General features: G+C 42.2%; 1 protein-coding gene across 4 annotated transcripts in view; it reads right to left on the minus strand.

Moving 5' to 3' along the window:
- The window catches only part of PPP4R1 (protein phosphatase 4 regulatory subunit 1), an 803,115-nt gene that overhangs the window by 299,223 nt on the left and 478,456 nt on the right, over positions 1–25,436 (minus strand). For all 4 annotated transcript variants that reach the window (XM_085607334.1, XM_085607333.1, XM_085607331.1 and 1 more), the window contains exon 13: positions 20,979–21,074. In XM_085607334.1, the coding sequence (XP_085463460.1) occupies positions 20,979–21,074 (96 nt within the window). The remainder of the gene's footprint in view (positions 1–20,978; positions 21,075–25,436) is intronic.

Genomic DNA, 25,436 nt, shown 5'->3' on the forward strand with positions numbered 1-25,436 from the left:
GGAGCTGAATCAGGTCGTGGATGCTCAGGGACAAGGATGCAGGGGGCATGAGGTCGCATTGGATTGGTCAGGCAGTTCCACATATCTGCCTTTACAAAGAAAATCACCAGAGGGGACCTAGTCAAGTGAAGAGGGTTGGAGTAAGTGAATGGTTACACAATTGTTAGAGTTAATAGGGTACCAATAAAATCCTCATGTGGTTGGTCGGCCACTCATTTTTAGGTCTCGGGACCATCCGGTCTGCCGAAGACAGAACCGGAAGTCGAGAGATTTAATGACTTGGAGAAGAGGGGCTTGAACCCGCCCCTCTTCTCCCCTGTTCTCCATTGGCTGGCCTCTTCAATGCTGGCCAGCCATTGGAGAAGAGGTCCCGTCACTCCGATCAGGCCCCGTCCTTTTCGGATCGGGGGCGTGTTTTTTGCAGAAAGTCTCAGTTATCAACAGTAAAACACGCCCCCGAATCCGAAAAGGACGCTGCGTTTCTCCGAGGCATTTCTGCTGTGCCTCGGAGAAAGGCGGTGGTGTCTTCCGGTGCCCTCGGCTTGTAGGCATCAGCTGGGCCTCAGGAACCTCTGCTGGGACGAGGAGCAGTTTCTCCTCTGCAGCGCAACGAAGGCAAACATCGATCTACTGTAACCAGAGCCTGGGCTCTCTGCCCTCTCTCCTCCACCCCATCCAGCCACGCTCGCTTGTCTTGTTTACTTAGCGTACCCTTCATCCCATCTTCCTTTCAGTAGAAAAGCCACACAGAAAAACGAGCCTCTCCGCCGGACGCCTTTTTTTGGGTTTCGACCCCTTAGAAAAACTTCCTTTGGTGACGGCATCTGCTCCGGAGCATATTTCCCTGCCGAGTGCAAATGCGCTCCAGACTTTCTGGCATGATGTCAGCGCTGCGGTCACGTGACCCGAGCCGTGGCGCTCTCCGGGGAGAGGGGGATCTGTGCTAAGTGGAGTCGGAAGGAAGGCTTACACGTGCCCCAAGCCCCCTGCCCATGCTGCCTCAGAAATCAACAGTGGCAGCTGAGTGGAAAAGGGGCAGATCAGGTAGGGAAGCTAGCAGCTGTGTCAAGGGCCTTAATACATGCGAGAAAAATTACCATACTCTAATTTAGTCTGTGACAACAGCTAGAATTGGGATGCAGTGCACACCCCTCAGACCCATGGGGCTAGCCTAATGGTGCCACAGCACCTGATGTACTATTGATAGCTAGGCCCCTGGGAACCTAGTCCGATAACATTGGAGGCCTCTGGAGAACTCCCCACCCCCACCCCCTCTCACTAACACTAAGGGGTCTGCCTGGCCTGTCTCTTTGTATATGCCTGTGGTAGTTCCACGCGACCCCCCTCATCAAATTCTGCACAGAGGCATCGCTTTACGTGACACGCGGACGTCCGTGGGGCTCTTTGAGACTAAAACATTTAGAATCCAGTGAAAACCGGGGGCAGTGGGGAGGTGTGACTGTGGGCCCAGTGAGCAGATGCACACCTCCCTTTGTGTTCGTTCTGGTTTTCACCCTGGCGTTAGTCCTTTCTTGAGAGTGGAGGGGTGACTGAGAGATGTGTTGGCATGGTGCCACGATGGCCGCTCGGGGGACTCCCAGCCTCAGCCTGCTCTGGCCACATCCATGTAAACGTCTGCAGAAAGGCTCTGGTCTTACAGGTCAGACATCACCGGAGGGCGGGGGACACTCCACTGAGGCGGTACCGGGTTGTTTTCAACCCGCAGGTACTGTTCTGGGGAATAAAATATCCTCGTTACATTTAATGAAGCAAGTTAATGCCCCTGCATCGGGGTCTGCGGGGTGAAATCTTTCCGGCTGAAGGGACTGTAATTGTATTTGTATAGCGCTTACTACTCCGGATGAGGCGGTGAAGCGCTTTACTCCAGACATCTCCACCGCCTAAAAGTTCTTCTCGCGGCACTCAAGTACTGCATGCAACATCTCTAGCGAATAAAACCACTTCTCGTGGCACTGTCGGGCCCCTGGTTTCCCCCAGCACCCTTTAGCGACTAAAAGCCCTTCTCGTGGCACTCTCGGGCCTCTGGTTTCCCCCAGCACCCTTTAGCGACTAAAAGCCCTTCTCGTGGCACTCTCGGGCCCCTGGTTTCCCCCAGCACCCTTTAGCGACTAAAAGCCCTTCTCGTGGCACTCTCGGGCCCCTGTTTTCCACCAGCACCCTTTAGAGACTAAAAGCCCTTCTCGTGGCACTCTCGGGCCCCTGGTTTCCCCCAGCACCCTTTAGCGACTAAAAGCCCTTCTCGTGGCACTCTCGGGCCCCTGGCTTCCCCCAGCATCCTCTAGCTAGCATGCACACGCCGGTGCTGGGAGGTGAAGACGTGTAAGGGACGATCGGTGCAGCACTAATATTGTGGTGTTGTTGTTTTATCAAGCAGCTTCGAGGCATACCAAGTTTGAAGGAATACCGGCTCCGTCAGTTATAACAAGCATTTACAATGCAACGGTCTCGGCATTGTTAAAGTTAGAGCTATTGGCATTGATCATGACATTATTTTTGTTTATGTTTTTGTTTTTAAAACATTTAAAGAAACGGCATTGTCATGAGCAATGCCAATAGCACTAACTTTAACAATGCCGAGACCGTTGCATTGTAAATGCTTGTTTACATCTCCCATCGCAGCTTCCAGCTGAAGCCACTCAATAAAGCACTACACTAACTAGTATTACATTATTACGATTTCATCAGAGAGAGAGAAGTGGACAGAACTTAAAAGGATTATGTTACTTACCCTGTAAGCATCTGTTCGTAGCATGCAGTGCTGTAGATTCACATGCTTTGCATACCCCTACCATCTAGAGTTAATTCCTAAGTTGTGAAAGTTGCTTTTCTTTGAAGAAGTCTTTTGAGTTATGAGACAGAGTGACTACTCCTCGAGGTTATATGGGCATTGACTCCTTTGGTTTCCCGCGGGCGGGTGAGGAAGGATTATAAGGTATGTGTAAGAAAAGTGATGCCCACGCTAAATGTAAGTATATGACTAATATATAATGAAACTGCAACGACCACAGGCGTCCAGGGAGGACACACATGAATCCACAGCACTACATGCCACAAACAAATGCCTACAGGGTAAGTAACAATCCGTTTGATGGCATGTGTGGCTGTAGATACACATGTTCTGCACAGACTGTAAAGCAGTCCCTTCTGAGAAGCAGTGGCTAGCCTGTGGGAGTTTAGGCGCTTCTTCCTTTTCTACTTTTGTATTGGTTTACTAGGTCTGGTGTACTTTTTATGTTTAAAATTGTATTTCAGTCCTGTGTTGGGTTTGTTTTTGAATGTCTGGTTGGGGTGGTAACATGTATAGTTACAAATAGCCTGTTGGCTATATTATTGTGCTGGGCTTGTGGTCATAATTGTTTTATTGATGTCTTATCCCTCTATTAATCAGATATAGAAAAAATAATGAAATGTTTTGATAAATAAATGAATTAAAAATCTTTTTTACAAAAAAACTTTCCTTGGTTCTGTGGGATGTATGAAATGCTGGACGGACTGCCAATGTGTTATTCATATGCGAGGGAAGTCTTATGTACTTTTGTTGTTGTTTATTCCCTGGTTACTTCCCTCCCTTATTTGCTAACTTCAGGGTCCCTCTTTTGTTTAATGTTGATTAGCCTGTGGGAGTTGCAATAGTTTGAAAAAGGGTATGTAGCACTGCTCGACTTATACTGGCTTGTTGGCTTACTAAAATATCCACGCAGTAATGTTTGGCAAATGTGTGTGGTGTAGAGCATGCAGCTGCCTTACAAATGTCAGCTATAGGAATATTTCCAAGAAAGGCCATAGTGGCTCCTTTTTAGGTCTCGCCTGACCCAGCGCATGCGCTGGTCTGGCGAGACTTATTGAGAGGGCTCCAAAAAGTGCTACCAGGCCAGCCTACAGCTACTGTGCATGTGCGCGGGCGCCGTGTTTTACCGCGATTACTTTCACTTTCGGCCGCACGGCCACTTTGATGTTTGATCGTGATCACTTTCACTTTCGCGGCCGCACGGCTGCTTTGCATAGCCAATAGGTCTTGCTTTTGGGACCTTATAAGTATTTAGTTACGCAACTGTTGCATGGCTAAACACTTATAAGGTCCCAAAGGCGAGACCTATTGGCTATGCCAATGCTTGTTTACGAGTGGCATGTGCTCTGAGATATAAAGGTCTTTTGGCCTGAACATAGCAAGTTTAAATACATTTGACTATCCATCTGGCTATGCTTGATTTTGATATTGAGTTGCCTTTATGAGGTGCAGAAAAGGCTACAAAGAGTTATTTTGCTCAACGTTTTAATTCCATTTATATAGAACACGAGTGCTCTTTTTACATCCAAGGTATAAAGAGCTCTTATCAGGAAGGGCCTTGGGGGGGCAGAGCTGTGTAGAAACATGCGTATGGCTGGTGTATATGACCCCATGTATTATGCTATTCTTCAACTGACTCCATGTATTGACAAGTGTGTTGTATTGTTGTTCTTCGATGCAAAATTTTAAATAAAGAGTTAAAAAAGGTATAAAGAGCTCTTTTCGCAACAGATTCTGGGTGAGGGAAAAAAAACTGGAAGCTCAATGGATTGACTGATTTAAGTGAAATTGTGAAACTCCCTTGGGTAGGAATTTAGGATTGGTACGAAGAACCAGCTTCTCTTTATGTATTTGGAAGAACGGTTCTTCTAAGGTTAGCCCAGAGCTCACTAACACACTTAAGTGAGGTAATGGCAACAAGGAAGAGGCTCAAAAGAGGGGCCCACGAGTCTAGTGAGAACAATGTTAAGGTTCCAAGAAGATGCTGGAGGAACTCTGCAATTTTCAATCAACTAGGATGTGTGGGCTGACTGAATATAAAGCTAATGAACTCGTTCACTTTGAGCATGGTGCTTTGGAAGACGCTTTCATTATGAGATGGAACTGTTTTTTCGACAGGTGTGCGCGACCCTTTTTCACAGGGTGATCCTACGTTTTACTGGTAGAGTTTGTGCTTCTTATCTAGATTTTATTGCCCTTTCAGATCTTCACGCTTTAATGCATATTTAAGTCCCCCAACACTGTGCCAGCAATCAAAACCTACAAATTTGTTTTTTTTTTTAGAAGTTCGGAAAGGAAAATAAATCAGACTGTCAATTTGCAGGATGTGTTTTTGGCAGGGGAAAAAAGGGGTGTTGGCCAAAATAGATTCCTAACCAATTATTTACGAGTTGATATGGAATACAATTGATTATCTTATGGCCTGTTTGAAGGACCATAGTGACCCCCTAACTATTCCAAATTAGTTTGATGTAATCTGTCAGAAGTTTAAGAATTTGACGACACTTTCAGATCATAGTCATAAAGTTAAGGCTTACTCTTGGTATGAAAAAGCATGTTCTAGCGCTCACAATGCTCTTAAAGCTGCCTTAATAAAGAAACCTGAGTTCCACCAGACATACACTCTTGCAGGTTGGTGTACAAAACTGCATTGAAAGTGGTTAATGTTACCCATTTTAGGGATAATACAATACCTTCCATATTGACACTCATTCCAGAATGTGAATGGGTAGATCATTTTAGTAATATCTTTAAGTCTAATACTAATGGCGACGATATTACCCAAATGTGAAAAGCACTAATCTGGTCTCTTCAATTGGCAGAAGTGAGAATCGCTATAATTAAAAGTCCTAATGGGAAAGTACTAGGGCCTGATGGGGTTCCAACTAACTTGTTTAAAGATAACTAAGCTTTTTTTGTCTCCATTCCTCACAAATGTTGTTAAGGTTGCTACGGAGTCCAAACTACCAAGATCTTGGTCATGTTTAAGTATTGGTCCTATGTTTCAAAAGGGGAAAAGAGGGCGTTAGAGTGATATCTCTGCTGGATTCAATCCTAAAAGTGAGAGGTAGGGTCCTGCATGCAAAACAGGAAACCTAGGCACAAGAAACTTCTATACTCTGAGGTCCAGTATGACTTCCAACAAGGCACAGGAAACAGAGCAGTGCCAAAACTTTTATTTATTGGACATTAAAATATACAGTGGCTAAGACTGGGGCCATGCACCTCACCTTTATGGACTTAACATCCGCTTTTGATCTGCTAAATAGTTCTAAGTTGCGGTTGAAGATGTTAACTATGAGTTTGGACTTTTTGGGGTTAGAAAGGGTATGTCCTGGCCACCTTTCGTTTTACACTTTACAACAACTAGCTGAGGGAACATTTTAGGCTGAAGGTGAAGTATATGGCCAAAATAGGCTACTGTCTGGTCCCAGTTCTCCTGTACACGGACAACGCGGTCGCGGTTTTGGGCCCGGATCATTTCCAAGTTTTACATAGAATTGTTCTACAATGTGTTGTTGCATTTTCACCTGGTGCCATTGTACATCCATTAACTGAACCACTCCACCTTTATTTGAGGTATTATTTATATCTGGCTTTCAAGCCAAATTCTGAATTGCATACACTTTGTGGAATAAAGTGCTGTTTCTTTGGATAAAATGTATTTATACCCAAGTACTTAACAACCATTTTACGATAGATAGCCCAATTGTTTTATTGGTCATAGATGTATGGTTTAAAAAAAAAAACAATTTAAAAAAAGAGATTTGTTTTTGAGTATTTGGCTGAGAATGCTGTAGAAAAAATGCTTTCCATTGAAGTTTTCTGATGAATTTATTTAGCTGAGTTTTAGTTTCCAAAGTTTTTTAGTTGGTAGGAACAAACTATTTTGGAGTCTGTTTTCCATAAAAGAAGAAATTCTCTGCTACTTTCGCCTGCTGTAGTTATTCCAGGGTTTATCTGTTCTAGCGTGTCTTCTATTCTACTCTGAGCCAAATCATCTTTACATTCCTCTGATGCACTTTGTTTTGAAAGCTGCTGTTTGTTTCAGCCCTATTACACACAGTTATTCTTGCAGTCATAAGTATCGCCTACATTTTCTCAGTTTACTCCGTTTAGCCGATCCCATATCCTCCGCTGAAAAAGCCTCATGCAGACCACTTGCAAGAAACTACACTAATACACAAAGATACACATCCCATAATGATATGTAGTTAATGTATGCTACTTCTATAGTTGTGAGAATTGACTCATTTGTATCCATTACGTCCCAGAATTCTCTTGAATAAAAAGGCCATGATTCTATGATTAGCAACAAGTGTCCGGATCCTCCTTGAATGGGACTCTGAGGAGGTGTGTGTGGGGAAATTAAGACATACAATGGCACCTCTAGGCTGGGGTAAGATAGGATTATGAAATGTTAAACTTGAATACTAGATCCTGAAAGGCAAGCAGGACCGATTGAAAGCTGTAGTAGGTTACCTCCCAAGGAGGGTCTGGTACAAGTTGTTGCTTAGACAAGGTGACAAAAAGGTCGGCAATAACTGTGTTGAATACTATGATAAGTACACACTGAGCTATGGTGAAGCAAAACATGAGTTTGCTACTATGAAATGGAGGAAATTCCAATCTTTCTCTAGGGTGAGGATGGTAAAGTAGGAATCAAGACTAGTCAATTTGTTGCGGAACCTAGAACTAATTGCAATACAATTTCTGTGTGTGGATTGTTATTGAAATTTTTCCGTAGAAAACGATGTTGAAAAGTCTACCACTCTATCATGACGAGTTAATCCAATATGGCGGATTTTTCAAAATGGCTGCCCATTATTTGAGATACAGGGTATAACTGTTTATATGCCCATGTGTGGTATCATTTTATAAGTTTTTAGGGACGGGAAAGTCAAAAATAACATCAAAAATTGTTTCTGATGACCATAATATCAAATAATCACGGAATATGTCAGATAGACAAAGTTTGTATAATTTTTTTGTTGACTTGTATGACAAAGTGTGAAGGAACGTAAATATTACAATTAACTTTTGAAATAAAAAGTTTGCTATTGTTTGTGTTTTGTTACTTTGTTGTTATTGTTTTTTTTTTTGTTAATCAAAAATGTTTCATTTATGTTTTACAGGTTCTTGCGAGTCGCTGTGAGATACAGTGAAAATGGACGTAGAAAAGTGTTACATTTGTGATGTGGTGTTTCAAGAAGATGACTATGTATCTGTACTCACTGAAAGAGAAGTGACTGGAATTCAAAAAACATGCAGGGAGAGAAAAATATCTAAGTTTCACGTTTGTGTTGGGCAGAAAGTTCAGACTAGTGGCGTGGATTTGCAGGAGGTGTTTCGTTATGAGCTTTGCTCATACCCAGCTAGTTTAGTCAAGAAGCATGAACTTATGAGGGAATCTGGGAAGTCGCAGCTTGCCAATTATATTAAAGAGCAAGTACCGGCCGTTGCTAACATGCCCGGAAATATGCAGTTCGTCATTGATGGTGGGTGGTTACTACATTGCCTTCCTTGGAGTCCGAATCAGACATTCCATGAGCTGCCTTGTGCCTATGAGAAATATGTGCTAACAAAGTATGGCCAGGCAATAATAGTATTCGACGGATATGGAGATACGTTTTCTACAAAATCAGAAGCCCATCTAAAAAGAAACCGAGGTATTTGTAGGACCTAAAGTAAATTTCATAACTTCTACATCCATCGCCATCCAGAAACAATTATTTCTGAGTAATAATGAAAATAAACAAGCCTTCATTGATCAATTATCGCAAAAGTTACAAGAAGCTGGGTGTAAATCAAAGCAAGCTCATAGTGATGTAGACTTCATTGTCGTTTTGGAGGCTATAGAGTCGGCCAAAACTCATCCTACATCCATTGTTGGCGAGGACACCGATCTTCTCATACTACTCCATCATTTTCAAGAAAAACAATTTGATATTTTCCTTTGCCCAGAACCTAAGAAATCTTCCAAAAACATAACTGTGTATGATATTAGGAAATTAGCAAAAGCTTTAGGTAATGACGTCTGCTCTCACATCTTATTTGCTCACGCCATATTAGGATGTGATACCACCTGCAAACCATTTGGATTAGGAAAACGTGACTCCATAAAGTTGCTAAGAAAATCAGTCGGCTTCAAAGAAAGTGCTGCCGTATTCCAAACTTCACAAAAATCAACAGAAGAAATTATTGAAAATGCTGGTCTTAATGCTATTATAGAGTTGTATGGAGGAATAACAGGAGACAGCACACTACATGATATGAGACTTCGAACTTTCACTTCAAAGGCAACAAAATCAACAATATATGTGAAACCGGAATTCTTGCCTCCTACAGAGGATGCCTGCAAATTTCATTCACTCAAGAGTTTATCAGGTGCAGCAGTGGATGGGTATTCATATTGATCCGTTACAGTGGGGATTTGAAGTGAAAGATGGAAGATTGGCTCCCATTAGAATGAGTCAATCACCAGCACCAGATCATTTATTACAATTTGTGAAATGTGGCTGTAGCAAAAATCAATGTGCGACTCTGCAATGTATATGCAAAAGACAGGGAATAGTGTGCACAGATGCGTGCACGGATTGTCGAGGAATAAGCTGTTGCAATTCCATGGAAGTGGACATGGACGATGATTGAAATCATACTATTCTTATACTGAGGAGTGCTGTTTGAATTTATCTCTAACAATTTTCATTTGTCAGTGTCATATTGAGAAGTGCTATATATTATCTAATTGAAATATGTTTATCTTTTTCAAATGATGTTAAAAAAATGTAAATAAAAAATATGCCAAACAGTTTTGACATTAACATATAATTATCGTTGTTTATTGTATTAATCCCAATTTGATATTATGGTCATCAGAAACAATTTTTGATGTTATTTGACTTTTCCGTCCCTAAAAACATACAAAATGATACCACACATGGGAATATAAACAGTTATACCCTAAATTGGATTAACGCGTCATTATAGAGTGGTAGACTTTTCACCATCGTTTTCTACGGAAAAAATTCAATAACAATCCACTCACAGACATGGTTTAGCAATTAGTTCTAGGTTAGCCCATTTTTTTAACTTATTTGACTAGACTAATCATTTGGATACACAGAACACATCCAATCTCTCTGCTGCACTGTCACAAGCTGAAATTGTTTAGTATCTTTCATGTGGCATACTTTAGGGATCATCTTAATCACCCCTTGCATCACACAACACAGTTAATCTAGGACAATTACCTACTATTCCAGATAGGTACAGATGATAGGTCCATCCTTGTACAATATATACACCTTGGGGCTTGAGAAACATGACATGCTGTACTAATCAACCGTTTCGCTCAATCATTAAAGAAACTCCTCTCTAACACAGATATGCTACAAATGGGTGAAAACAATTCATGTGGCTTAATTTTCTAGGCACGAGCCGAACAATGCAAAAACAAAGAATATGCATAAAACCATTGACTATTAACAAACCATTCACCTGCTAACCTACTGGTCAAGGGTACAAAACCTTTGACTGACTATTTCACAGAAAATCCTATGATATCTATAAACAAGCTACTGAGGGAAGCTAGTCAGAATTCTACTATTATTAAACATAGGCTATTGCAGCATAATCTACACAAGCCTTCCCAAACAGTTGGACAGCTGCTAACAAAGCACCAAAAACTGCCCTTGCAATTAGCTCTTGTGAGATTTCAAAATAACATTGCAAAATAACATTCAAGGAGAGGAGTTGGCCTAATGGCTAGGGCGGTCGACCTCGAACCTGGGGAACTGGGTTTGAGTCTCGGCAATGACGCTAAATATCCCGTGATTCTGGGCAAATCACTTAATCTCCCCGTGCCAACCAAAAATGAATGTGTATCCTCATGTAACGTAACTGGTGCTATGTAAAGCGCTCCGATACCAGATTCGGGTCAGCTCGCGCTATATAAAACTCTGTAAAAAAAAAAAAAATCTGTTTTAATGTGAAACATTAATTTTGAAGCAAGGTCCCAAAATATCTAATTAAGCTATTGATCTATTAAACTTCATCCAAGGAAATGCAGATCCAAATTTCAAATCGTAAAAACACTGGGGCAGGTTATTTAAGAGTACAGGGCTTGACAAACTGGTGTGACGTCAACCCATGTTTAGAGCATAGCCAAACCAGTTTCTAGGGACGTATTCATTAAGTAGGGCCTTCTCACAGCTTAAAACTACAGCTCACATTTTATTTTCCCCCTTCCCTCAACTGCCTCTCAAAATCTTACTCAGAATCCACTTTACCCTACTTCAACCAAGTGCACAAGACCAACCCTGCCATTCACAGCAAAAAAATGAGTCTCCAGGATTCTTTCACATCTATTGATACATGCAGGACAATATTTGCTACAAAACATCAGCTACAGCAACCTATATACAAAGTTCATATGTGATGAACAAAAAATAAGCAGGCATGGTTGGTCCGATACAACAGCCGATGCATTATCTTGGCCTCTCAACTGGAATGATTGAATTTGAACACCCTACCACTCATGCTAAATATATGCAACCCAGAACATGAATAGTAGCAGCAGTTTCTCTCCCGAGGTTTACAAAGCTATCCATTCAGCACTATACCATCTGTACCAGCTATGTAACAGTTGCCTTATTGCACCTTACCAACACAATCACATGGTTCTTCTATTGAATTCCACTTGAACTTCTGCCTCAACATCTACACAAGACCTTGGCTCACCATCTGAGATGCCCAAAACTACACCACACCCTTGAAGAATCTATAATGGCTACTAATCATGGAAAGATAATTTTAGACTATCTAGCCACAATGTGCTGTTGGCCACACCACAGGATACCTCAAAGATCTTCCAGCCTTGCCAGCCCTTCAGATAACCAAAAACAGCTACAAAAAAATGACGTGCTATTACAACACTCAAGTACAAATGATTGAGGGACTGACTGCCTATCAACCTAAAATGCATTCACTCATTCTCACTGTACATCTAAGACTCCAACACCACCAACATTTTGAGAAAGGGCAACAGATTTGACTTCTCTGCTTTGCCTGTGGAGCAGACATTTCCTCTCCTTAGGCATTCTGGCAGGTAAAATTTAAAAACCTAGGTGCCCATCAAGCTGCTAAGACATCACAGATAAGCGGATACCACCAAATGTTTACACCAGTTTATACAAGAACACCATAGGATCCCTTTCTTATGAACCCCAAGTTACTCTTTGGAGAGACCCCCTGAATCCTCTTGGAACACGTTCGAGTCTTGCTGGTGCAACATCGAACATCTCTAAATCACCTTGCTTATCCCTCCACAGAAAATGCTCTGATGGTAGTCTCTATTGCATAATATACAAATAAATTGATATATGAAATAAGCGAAACATATTTCTTTGGATGCAAGCCACTACTTTTTGAACAGTAATCAAAATTAAAACCCTTGTCCATTTGAACCAATAGCAGCATTTCTGGGTTACTGGAAGCATGGCTGAAGATGAGGTTTTCGATACAGGACCAGAGGATAACATGCTGACATTGGTGGAAAACACCACAAGTGGGAGAAACAATTAGAAAATGAGATGGATGATTGTCACTCTTGGTTTACCAGGGCTAGCAGAATTGATGAGGTCTGGTACAGTAAACCCCCTGTCTATAAATAACTAAATAGAAAGGGGTAAACAAAGTTTACTACAAATCTTTTCCCCGCAGAGAATCACAACCCGGTCGTTATAACGACCGCGTTGTGATTCCACATACCATTACTCCGCAATTCGGGGGGGAGGGGTGTTGGATTTAAAATTCAACACCTTCCCTATTGTCCGCACAGACTGGAGTTGGAATAGTAAATTATACTATTGCAACATCCAGCGCCCCCCCTCCGCATGTCGTCGTTCCGACTTGCGGAGTAATAGTATGCAGAATCACAACGCGGTCGTTGTAACTACCGCGTTGTGATTCCCTGCGGGGGAAAAGAATGCGTCATAAGAACATACATCAGGGGTGGGGGAATCATATCGCCCGACGCCCGAACCAAGTTGTTTTTATCGGTGGGCAAGAAGATTTAATGTCTATTTCGTCCGACGGACAAGTAGACATTAAATCACGTAAATGAAACAGGCTGTGAGCACTATGGGGCTCACAGCCAATCAGAGAAGCGTGCCGGGAGCCTTTGGAGGCTTCTGATTGGCTGGCAGAACATAACTGGGCTCTAGACAGTGATTGGCTGAGGGAGTGAAACGTCACTCAGTCTCTGCAAGTAGGAGTTTGTGGCCGCCGCGAGGTAAAATAAGGCGCACTAGCATAATGCCCGCCATAGCACTCGTAGAGTGTTCAAAAGGGTTATATTTTGCTCAGCTTGCAGATCGCTCCATAATTAGAATAGAACCGGTGCGCCTGCTGTGAGAGACCGTGTGTAACCTTGTGGTTCCAGAAAGCGCGGGCTCTCATCCCTGCTATTGGAGCGTGAGACGGAGCATAAAACGTGGGGGCGCTGAAGCAGAGGGCACAGTAAAGCAGTGCCGCAGTACCGGGGGATCCGCAAATAAATTGACATTCTGCCCCCACTTGTTTACACGAGGCCCCCGTTATGTTGCAGGACCCTGCCGCCGCCTCTACCTAGTGCTCCTGTCCCATGGGCACCCGGAGATCACTGCTGCCACCGGCTTCCGATCCTCATTGCTCCGGGGTTGAGTGAGCGAGAGCCGACTGTGGGGTTTTGGAGGGGCTGTGGCCGAAGCGCTAGCAGAGACCACTGTAAACATCACTGGTTTCCACTTCCAGAGAAGCCCGCCAAAGGATCCGGTTTACGCGGCATTTGCATCAACCACGGTAAGGTGGGAAGTCGGATCGGCCTTTCCAGCCTACAGCTCTTCACGCTGCTGCTCCTGTCTTATCGGTTCAGGTAGGAAAGTTCCATCTGTGTGCTTTGAGGCTGCAGCCCTACCCCCTGTCCCCCCAACCCCCTCTTCCACCTGGTGGATATTGCACTTCAACAGAGGCGCAACTAGAGCCAAATTTCGGGGGGGGGGGCTAAGAACAAATTTCGGGGGGGGGGGGCTGAAACTTTAAGCAATAGGCAGAGTGGAGCTGCAGGGGCTCTTAGAAGGGGTGAGCAATAGGCAGAATGGAGCTGCAGGGGCTCGTAGAAGGGGTGAAACAACAGCAACAGGCCTCATTAACATGGAAATGGTCTTTTAAAGACCTGTGAATTGCTCGGGTGCGGCTGTGTGACTGCCCGGGAAGCTGTCTCATCCCGGGCTGCCACACGCGACGGGGGGGGGGGGCTGAAGCCCTGTGAGTCCAATGGGTGTTGCGCGCCTGCACTTCAAAGATTATCGGGTTTCAAGCCTGGCTTGACCATGAACCCACTGAGTTCCTATTATTGGGGCCCAGTCACTGCGTGTTTACTATGGCTTGTGACCTTTTACCAAATCCTCCCAACACTACGCTGCCTCAGTTTGTAGGGTTTTGAATATTAATATATAGCTGTTAGCAGCACTTTCATTTCAACTTCCCTTCCCCCCCCCCCCCCTCCCGTTTTGTGCTGTTGATAACATGTCAGGAAAGAGTGTCTTTGTTGCCCATGCTGTTCGGCGTCAGTGCCCTAGCTCCGGGAGCCCCAGAATTCAGTTAATTCCACACCTGAAGTACCAACAGATGTGACCAACCGTTGCTATTGTAGCCGTGCTGTAAGTCATGCCAACTGCGCACGTTTCCATTGCTATGCAGAGAGCTGATTAGAACCCCCGGGGACCCCCTTTCACACCAGATGTGTGACACAGAATTGCCATACTGGGCAATTTCCCTCACTAATGGGCGATATCTTTCCCATTTGTGAGAGAAAATGCTCAATTGGCCGGTGCCTAGTATTTTAGTGTGTATAATTAAGTCCGTTGTACGCATTTCATTTAAGCTGCCGCAGCGCTGCAGTTTCTTTCTTGAGCTGCCAGGATTGCTTAAATGCTAACTTTAACTGTAAAAGGACACTGGATAATTAATAGGTAAAGAGGTTGTCCAGATTATACCACGTTGGTAAAGCGGGGACGTGAGCTTGGATTAGAAGGCGCATTTTCGGACTCTACAACCAAATGTCCCCTCTGCATAACACATTTGATTTACAGTGCAGTGGCGCCAATTTAATAGTGCTACTTAATAAGAAAAATAAATGAATGTGACAGTCCTTGTGTAAATGTAACAGGCGCTCATGTAAAGCGCTCCAATACCTTCAGATCGAATTCGCGCTCTATAAAACCGCAAAAAAATGCCATTCTTTTATTAGCACTCAAAGTCTTATGTAAGCGTATTCAGGCCATATTAAAATTCACATTGATCCATCGGGTGAAGAAAATGAATGTCCTGCATTTTTTAAGTGCGTGCGCACAACCTAACCGTGCAAGTGGCTGTGGACACAGGCCATCCGCTCAGAGCATGGATACCCCTTTAAAAGCAAGACATTCTTTCCCTCCTTTATTGTGCCCCAAGGTGAGAGAACCGCACAGGGGGTCTGCATTAGGGACATTTCTGCAAGCCTCACCGCCCACGGGTATTTCCACAATATCTGCACACAGCAACAGAAAAGGCGAAACTTGACCCAGGCGAGAACAGGCAGTGCAATGGCTCTATTTCCATTTCAAAAGGTTGAAGCTGTTTTTTCCTCACCTTCTTATCTGTAACTCAGTGGTGTGCTGAACCTTCCCCCACCCCCTCGCTCTGTCAGCTGGAAGAGGGAGTGAGGGCTACAACTGGGCCCCTCTTAGCCTGTCAACCTCAAAATAAAGAGCAATGAATTCTACTTATGTTTGATGTGTGGACGGGAGTAGGTGGGACAAGTGGATTTTACAGGACATGTAGATCTCAGTGGCATTTTGTCCCATGGACAAGTAGATTATTTTGAAAATTCCACACCCCTGATACATTCATAGAAAGGATGAGGAGTTTCTGCTGAAGACTTTGAATGTAGACCCTAAAGGTCTTAAAACCTTGAGTCATCGGGAAAGACTTCAGAGGTCTGGTCGGTAGGGCGGCCGTTACAATGAAAGACACAGCTGTTGCTATAACATCTGCATCTTAACTGGAATGAGTAAAAAAGGTTGAAGTTATCAAAGGTTGTGTTAGCAACCATATATGAGAGAAGTTAAGAAAGCACTCATGCCAAACAGCACAAAGCAGCCCATGTTGTCACAGCACAACAATGTAGCTACTGACAGCATGAGCTTAAATACATTACTTTTGCCCTAATCAAGTAAGAACCAATATTACTTGTTTGCCTGGAAAGTGAATGGTTTTGTCAGTGTAGTTCCTCCCCTGGGCTTCGAGGAGCTTCACCAAGGGCCAGGAAGATCCGGCACCATTCACAATGATGATTGCTACATTCATCAACATACTGGCCTTCTGGATTTCTTGATTCAAACAAGTGTTTTTGTCAGCTTTTGTCAGCAAATAGCTATTGCATTTTAACAGCACCAACTAAAAAGTAAGCAACAGCAAACCAGACCTTTGAGGTAGATAACATATGGACACACAAAAACTGCTGGTCCACAAATTCAAAGCCTTTCCTGTCTCAATAAAAGCTCAAGGCATTTAATACATGGAGACTTAAAAATAATAATAAAACCACACAACAAAAGAAGAAGAATCACTGCCTGATCTGCATTACCACAAGGGCATTGGGTAACCAAATCTGAAAAAGGTCATCCCCTTGAGTAAAGCCAACCACTGATGCAAAATATCTGTACTAAACCTGGTCAAGATGTTGCGTTTGTGAAAAGTGTAAACCAGACCTAAATAACAGTTCCATATATGAATTGGTTTTTATTAATCATTAATGACATAACAGATTTAACAGTTTGTGGTGCCTTCCTTAATAAACATCTTCGAAACGTAAATGTATTTTTTTTTACCCAGAATTTGTCCACCCTCAATCTTTCACAGTCTCATACAGCTCTGATCGCCCTAGCTCCAGATATGAATCCTTAATACAGTCCATCCACCGACATTTATGGGAAGCGTATACAGTCAAGTATGATTTTGAGATTTAGCTGTGCTGGTAAAATGGGGCAACCTTCAATGCAGTCACCATATAATTTAAACCAAGATCTTCATGGCGTACCAGATGGGTGCCACCTTGAGATAAGCCTAATAAGTGCCTACAAATTCGATTTTTCTCGGTTTGTAAAGGTGTAACATATGCAAATCCCCACAAGCCAGCACCCTATACAATTGCATGCTTACATTTGATGTTATAATGGCCAACATGTCCTTAAGAGGTTTGTTCCATAGAGAGACAGAAAAGTTAAATACTGATCCCAAGGTATAAAAGAATCTTAGTCTGAGATTTAATAAATGATACCACCTGCCAAAATTGTCAAATATGATCGCTAAAGCAGAAGGCTAAATCTCTCTCCAAAACCCAGACCTTAAGAAGAGTTTCTGATATAGAAGGTTTAGTGCTCACAGTAAGAATAAAGGTCCTATTTAAGTTGGGTTCATGCTTCAAATCATCCAGAAGTTAATTTTTCAAGCCCAGCCAAAGTCCCTGACATTACTACAGTAAGCAAAGATCAGGCTACGAATGGTCTTTCTACCTGATCTAAGTGTATCCTTCTCTTGCCCCTCAAATAAGCCTCCACGTTATTAGTATACAATATAAACAACAAAGGTGCTAAAATCAGCCTCGATTTACTTCTATTAAAAAAAAAAATGGTCTCTTGTGCAGTCACCCCTAGGCCATATCGGACTATTGCATCAAATTCAGATGTAAACATATTAAAACACATATAGCTGAGTGAACTCCCATCTTATGCAAGGTGGAACAAAACCTAAAGCGACTAACACTCAAATGCAGAACTGATGCTCATGAAGGTTATACGCAGGCTTCCTCCAAGGACAGATGTACGTTTATTAATCTCCAACCTTAAATTTGAACATTGTTCAATGGACTAAGAACTAAACCCATAATGTGTGTCACCTAAAATACCTCTATCTTAACCCCCAAGTTTGAATCTCTTTCAAAATAATTATTCCCGCTACCTTCACAACAGAAATTGGACGGTAGCACTTAAGGTCCCCCTTATTATCTTCTTTTGTACATTGGAACAATAACCGATTCAGTCCATGTGGTAGGAATAGCAGAATTACTAGCAGCATTAAAAAATAATTAGGGCAAGTTGTGCCTATAGGTCTACATCATATTTGATAAGGTCAATATGTACCATCAGTCCCAGTGCTTTACCCAAGGGACTGCAATATAAAGCTTGAATCACTTAGATCAATTTGAAAGTAGTATCAGGCAGCAGAGTATAATAAAAACAGTATACATTAGAGAAATGAGCAACCCCAGTATTCATCATTGATAGAAGAATCTCTGTCAAATAGATTTGGATGCATTTGAGGTATTATGACAATAGTTCTCCAGAAGTGGCTCATATCCTGGTCAACTCTGGTCTTGAGCAGCTATTCCCAAGCTTGATTTATGATGTAATAATATCTTTATATTCTCTTTATACACAATTAGTCTCAAATGGGACTAAAGGGAAAGATTCAAGGACCAAAATGAGCATCATTCCCAAATAAACTATGCAAAACACAAAGAGATGCACATGGTCAATATGACCAGTGAAGATTATCAGTTGTATGCTTAGCTAGTCACTGTAACTAATAAGAAAAATGTATCCTTTTTTTAAATGGAGACCCTCCTCCACCCTAGGGTAGCAAGCTTCATCAGGCCATGAATGTAGATTCTATGGTGTGGGATACACCTGCCTACTCAGAGCAAAATTCACAAAAAGGGAGGAGAGTTTAGGAGCGTTTTTTGCTAGATAATATCCCTTTGAGAGCCAAGTATGGGTAAAGTGTGCAAAGTGAATGTGAAAAGTAGGATAAAACTACTTAATCGTTGAGTAATAAGAAACTTTATTAAATGTCCCCTATAGGCAGATTAAAACTCTGAGGGGAGTGAATCCCTTCAACCCAATCAATACAAAAGGTCAACATGTTTTTGCTCATCCCATGACCCTCTCAGGAGATTCTGGGCATTTGTTTGGGTCAATGTATAGGCAATGACTCTGCTAACAAGAGACAAATAAACAGGAGAATATAAATGCATTGTTATTTCTGATATCAAAGACACTGGCCCCCAATTGTGTGGTGTAGGTCCCCTGTCATAATCACCTGTGAGGAGTTGCAAACCGAGACACAAGTGTTTTCATAATTGCAAACAGAGAGTGTTGCACAGTGGTTGACAGGCAACATTTACATGCTCAATAAACAATGTGGAGAATGATCATGCGTAATGTGACCCAACCCAAACCTATGAGTAAAAATAGGGCATCAACGATGAAATCAGTTATGCTCACCCAAAATGTTGAGTGTTAAGCCTTAACTCAAGCCTTAGCTGACAGACATAAACAGGGCTGGGGATATACTATATAGAGGCACACAACTGGATTAACACATAATATTTTTATCTTAAGCCGGAATCAACATGACCAGTCTCTATGGGTACTTGATCTCTTAGATTACATTTTTGTGTACTGCAAGAAAACCATAAGAAGAGTGTCAATCCTCAAAACAGGGAAAAATGGTCAGGAAAGTTCTGATATGGAATTACCATAATACAACACAAGCTTTTGATAAGGTGCTTACATGCCTCTCACAGAATTACATTCGCCAGCAGCGCTAAGCATCCATCAACACTGATGCACGAGTGCCAGCAATCCGCTGATTTAAATAGTCTAAGCTGTTAGCCTCACGGTCTCCACTCCCTCTGCACTCCTCTGCAGAGGATAATGGAAGCACAACAATAAGGAATTGAGAAGTGAATCTAGTAGCGATAGAATGGCAGCAATATCAAAGGCATGATGGGTAGGAAGAGGCCAAAACTTTCAGTGGATACAGTAGAACATGCTGAGGCCAAGAAAGACTAGGATAGCAGGTCAGTGTGTTACTGCAAGACTTCTATAGCCTTAAAGGGTACAGCACTAGATAAAATAAGTGTCAGGGGAATGGTTGCTATGATAAAGGGGCATATAGATCTGGGACCTTCAGAAGTTGGAGGAAACGAAAGTTGTGCATGTGTGGTTCAGAGTGTGAAGATGTCTGTGGAATACTATGACATGATGTGTCAGGGTGCCTGGCACTTAATCACCAATCGGACTGATCATGTAAAAATCCAATAACAATTGGGTAGCAGAAACGTGAGATTGCTCCAACGTCTAGCATGGTTATACTTAAATGAAATCTGCGGTACAGGCTGCGAAAGCCTAAGAAAATGGCGTACTTTTACGAATTCCACATCAGGGGTCTTGACTGCTTAGTATGACACATACCAGCCTCTTATATTTACCGGTCTTCAGTTGCAAAAGGGGTCAGAAGTGAATAGAGGACAGGCTCCCGCATAACAGTAGAGATGCATCTGATTAGCATCTGTAACAAATGACAATTTTAGGATATTGGCACAATGGTAGGACCACAGAGCCTAATTTGGATTGGATGGTGCTTTCACAGGCTGGTAAAAGAGCCTATGTGGGTCATCTGCTGCATTCTGCCAGTGTCACAATAAGCGTGTGTAGCAAAGTGATTGATGAAAAAGCAACTGAACACTGAGAAAACAGGAGGGGACAAGCACCTGTCAAAGAAATAAACATCAGAATGCAAGCATGATGCAGGTGAGTCTAAATGATCTTGCAAAAACTGGGATCTGAACATGTGCTATAGCTGTGCATGGGGTATAGTCCTAAAATCATGTACAGCCAACATGTATAACAGATAGCACATAGCTTATTTTCAGCAACTTCAGAAGCAGTTTTTAATCGTGCCACTTGGTGAAAAATAGGAGGCAGTCAATCTGTAGGGGAAAACGGTTTATTTAGCCTGATAATAAAAATGACAAATTTGATAAACTCTCGTCTCCACTTGAGGAAATTGTAAACAGTGTAAATTATGTGATTCAATGTTCTTTATAATTTAACACCTGTACTGAAAATTCATACTATGCACGAATAGCTCTGAAGGGAAAAGATTTATGTGACATTTATTAAGGCTGAAACGAGAGGGTATGCAAGTTTTGACTCAACATTTTGACAAGTTCAACATCAACTAGCAAGCAACACATGTGTGGAGATGCATTCAGAAATTGAACACAATCTAAATAAAGTACCTGTACTTTGGATTTTCTTTCTTCTTCTGGGCTGAAGCTACTACTGGTACTGAAGTCTGAGTCATTATGTATGTAGCGAAAGGCAGATTCTGTGCTCTGTTTGGAAAAGGAAATTCCCATTACTTCTTAATCTACTTTCTGCTCGCCGATTTCTGAAGAAATGGGACACATCTCATGGAAAATGAAATGTTAAAACACATCAACAAATGGATTCCCATTGATGAGTTAAACTAGCGAAAATGACATTTTACTTTGAAATGCATTATATCACATTGTGCTCGAGATGGAACTGACAATGTGGGGGCTTGTAAAATTCAAAAATGGAAGGGGAGATAATGAATAATGCATGGTTCCCTTCGTATTGAGGTAAGTCTGTAAAAAAGAATCTGTACAGAAAATGGAAATTATTTTCCAAAGATAGAAAATAAAGTAAAAGCTTTATTCCCAATATGGCACTAGGCCCTCTTCGTATTCTTGGCCATTCTCCAATAATTTTATCTAAAAGTTTACTAAGGGGCTAGTACAATCTGAAATGCTACCCTCGATCCCACTAGCACTAGGTAGGAATGATGGCTGTCAGAGGTTAGCAGCTGTCAATCACCATCTCCCATACGCCACCTGCCCCTGCATCACACAATGGTACTTATTTTATATCACCATCACTGAATGCATGCATATTCAACCCAAGATACGAACTCCCCCCAGCACTAATATGCTCCATCAATGCATATGTTTCTTAGGCTCCTGACAGAATACATTACTGAAATCCAAAACGCTCACATCTGAGAGAAGAAACATTTATATTCCTGTGCCATTTGTTTTTTGTGCTGAACTAAATTGGCACAAGATCCCAGTACCCTATAGGTTCCATACGGTCTTTACAAATGTTATCGATGAGTCACAGCATCCTACCAGTGACTGGAAGACTAGTTTGCATGTGATAACATTTTTATTTCAAAGGATGAGATTGATGCAAAAGCAGTGACATGATGTAATGCAAGAGATCCACATTTAAGTTCAAACGGTGCTACTTAATTATCAGGGTTCTTAGAGAGGTCTTCTGTCCCTTCAGAAACCTAGGTGATGGAAATTCTACAGGTACCTATGGGCTAAAAACAAAGCCACCCGGATTATCCAATCCAGGTGGTTTTAACTTTGCATTCAAAATAAAGCACCAAGAAACCGATTTACTTTCCTCGAAAAGTAATCGACAACTCAAGGCATAGGATATTGTTAATAGGGCCCACAAACTCACTGGTGCAGAAGAAATGAAGGAGTTGTAAACCGCTGACTCAATGGAGACTGGCGTTCTCTCTAACCTGGCTGCCTTTAATTGCACATCCTATTCAGAGAGATGAGGTTATTGCATGTGTTTTCAACTATATATTGTTTTTCATATACGCTTGAGCTTACATTAAGCCATGAAGAGTTTTCTTCAAAACATGACTTTGTTGGAATGATGAAATGGCTGCAGGCTAGGACTTTCCATAACGTATGTGTTTACACAAAAGATTTATTTTGGACTTCTACATGTTGGACCACTTCAAACAGCATGGAGGTGAACTGGGAAGCAGACAGGCCATTGTTAAAGACCTTGCATTTGTTTAAAAAAAGAAAAAAAAGGGACTGTGGGCTTTTTTATGAGGTCCAGCGTATACGCCCGGGTTATAGACCAACAAAGGAAGTACGGAGTTCCTCAGTGGATAGCCAAAAAATTAATTTATTATTTTGGCTACCTATGTGGAGACAAAGAGGCAGGTGGTGCCCAAGGAGGGGAATTCCTCCTTTTGTAACTAGGGCCCTCACACACCCAGCAAGCTAGGTGTCATGCTTCATCATATGGGCCTGCTCCTCGTCGGGTCGGCGCTTCAATACCCGATGGGCTCCCGTAAAGGGGCTCTTTATTGGAGATCTTTTGTTACGGACGTCAAGGTGCTGTGTGGGTAAGGGGCCTGGTATGTGTAGATGTATATGAAAAAGTAAAAACAGATGAGTGAATCCTGGGAAAAGACTTTATTCTGGGAGAATCCCAGTCTGATTAAAAGAAAAACAAGGGTAGGCGACTAACTAGCTACAATGAGTCTAGTGGCGATTTATCAGGACCTATAGTAATAACTATCTACACAAGTGGTATGGTGTAACCTACCTACCACTGTATAATGGTGTGGGAATGGTACCCGTGTACTTGATGGCACAACCTAACTAATATGAGGATTGCGCTTCATCAACTGCAGCGGAATATAGACATCAGAAATGGGATGTCAGCTTCTCGTAGAAGCGTCGTGCAGCACCTACCCCGTTGCGCTGAAGCCGGGATGGTATCCAGACAGATTACCATCCCGGCCTCAGCCATACCACTTGTGTAGATAGTTATTACCATAGGTCCTGATGAATCGCCACTAGATCACATTGACTAAATAAGGCGTGAAACATGTTGACCCTTTGGGAGTAGAGCGCCTCTAGAATCATTGTAGCTTGTTAGCAGCCTACCCTTGTTTTTCTTTTAATCAGACTGGGTTCCTACTAGTTCCTGACAAAGGCTAGGGGGTCAGGAACTCTCTACCCTGCCCCCTTTTCACGTTCGCCACCTCTTTTTCAGTGTCGCACCCAAAACAAACAAAATGGCGGCCGACACTTCCTGATTTCGACCGATTCGAACGTTGACTGACATGTAACCACCAATCAGAATTACGCTCGCGCACGTAAGGGTGCGCGCACGTTGCGCGGCTATAGATATTTATGTACTTTTAACTGCAATTTTCTCAGGAACTACTGTACAGATTGACTCCATATATGCAAAAGGCACATGCCTGACCTGAGGACTACCTCTCTGCCAAATTTCAAGTAATTCTGTTCAGCCGTTCGGGCTGTACCTTCGACTAAAGGTCCTATGGGAAAATGCATGGAGAAAACGCGTTTTGGGACCCCCCTTTTTTCTCGGCCCCCGCTTGACAAATCACCCCGAGACTTTCAGGGTAGGATCTGAGCGGAGCGCCCCATTAGTTTTGAAAATTTTGCGAGGATTCATCAACCGGTGCCAAAGTTATTCAAAATAGAATTTTGAGATTTCCTATGGAAACTCGGTCCTAACTATATACTGGCGACCGCCAGTAGATATATATATATATATATATATATTTCCATCTCAAGGATGGATGGATAATTTATTATGAACGGACTATAGCTAAAGTGCATACGAGAAACGGAGTACTATCCAAGATTAACTTAGGCAAAATCAAAAGTGAGATATGTTAATCAGACTGCTTATGCACTTAGTGCAGCAACTTTTGAGCAGCTGTTGGGCAATTCTAAAAGAAGACATAATAGTCAAAGACTGATAGTACCACATAGTTCGATACAACGGGCAGGGGGCACATATATTTTACACCATTTCGGCCATTCAAAACGCTTTGGTGTACGAGTGATGAAGCATCAACACAATGTTGTCTCAACTGTAAAATTAGATGCACAGCATCTTTCAGTTTTGGTCATTAAAGCTAGAGCAGATCACAAGGTTATCATTAACAATTACTATAACGAGGACCTCAAAATCGTTCAGTAGCATTTGGGAAATTATGCATGGGTAACCAGAAAAGATCTTCAAGTGGTACTTTTCACTCCTTTCCACCTATAGCCACAAGTCAATATGGATCCATAACTAAACTATTACTTGTGGTGTCGTAAAGGGCTTACCACTATCATTAGTTTTCAATTTCTACATCAGACCTTTAGCACAGATTACCTTATTTTACCACATTTAATTAAAAATGTATTCAGCTAATATTCAAGTCGGCATCCAAGGGCCTGAAGACCAGCAGTCTCAAAATTAGAGATACCCCAACATGCATTCTGCCATTCAAGTGTCCGGAGAAACAGACTTGAACTCAATCTCACTATGAAGCGGTGCAGAGTCACAAGTCAACATTATAAAAACTTGTAAATTAACACCCAACATCATCAATTAATCGGACATCAAAGATTATTTTGTTAGATTTCCATGTAAGAAGGTGGAATCTGTGTACAAAAACAACAAGGTTTAAGTACACCTGAAGGCATTCTGAACAGGTGCGCACTACTCTAATAGTATCACAGTAGAACCATTATTATTTAATTAACAATGGTCTGAATAACAGTGCATGCTACCCACTTCATATCCAAACCCTCAAGGAAATAGGAAGTGGCTCAGTAAGAGACACCTACACTTTAGGAGTATACATTTACATTTGCACTGCTACATGCTCAATATTGAAAACAATACATTGTCTGCTTCTGCTAGTGTCGTAGAGAGATCAGTACTTGGTGACTGCCTCACATTTCGGGAATAATATGCATCTGAGAGGAGACATACTGTTTCCGAGGTGCAACACACGCAACAAAACAGTGATATCATCCAGCAGCCTCAAGATGAAGGGCAAGAATGCAAGGCCCTTGTCGAGCATTGAACTGGAATGAAGTTTT

Source organism: Triturus cristatus, chromosome 5_2, assembly GCF_964204655.1.
Source record: "Triturus cristatus chromosome 5_2, aTriCri1.1, whole genome shotgun sequence".
NCBI classification, from domain to species: Eukaryota; Metazoa; Chordata; class Amphibia; order Caudata; family Salamandridae; genus Triturus; species Triturus cristatus.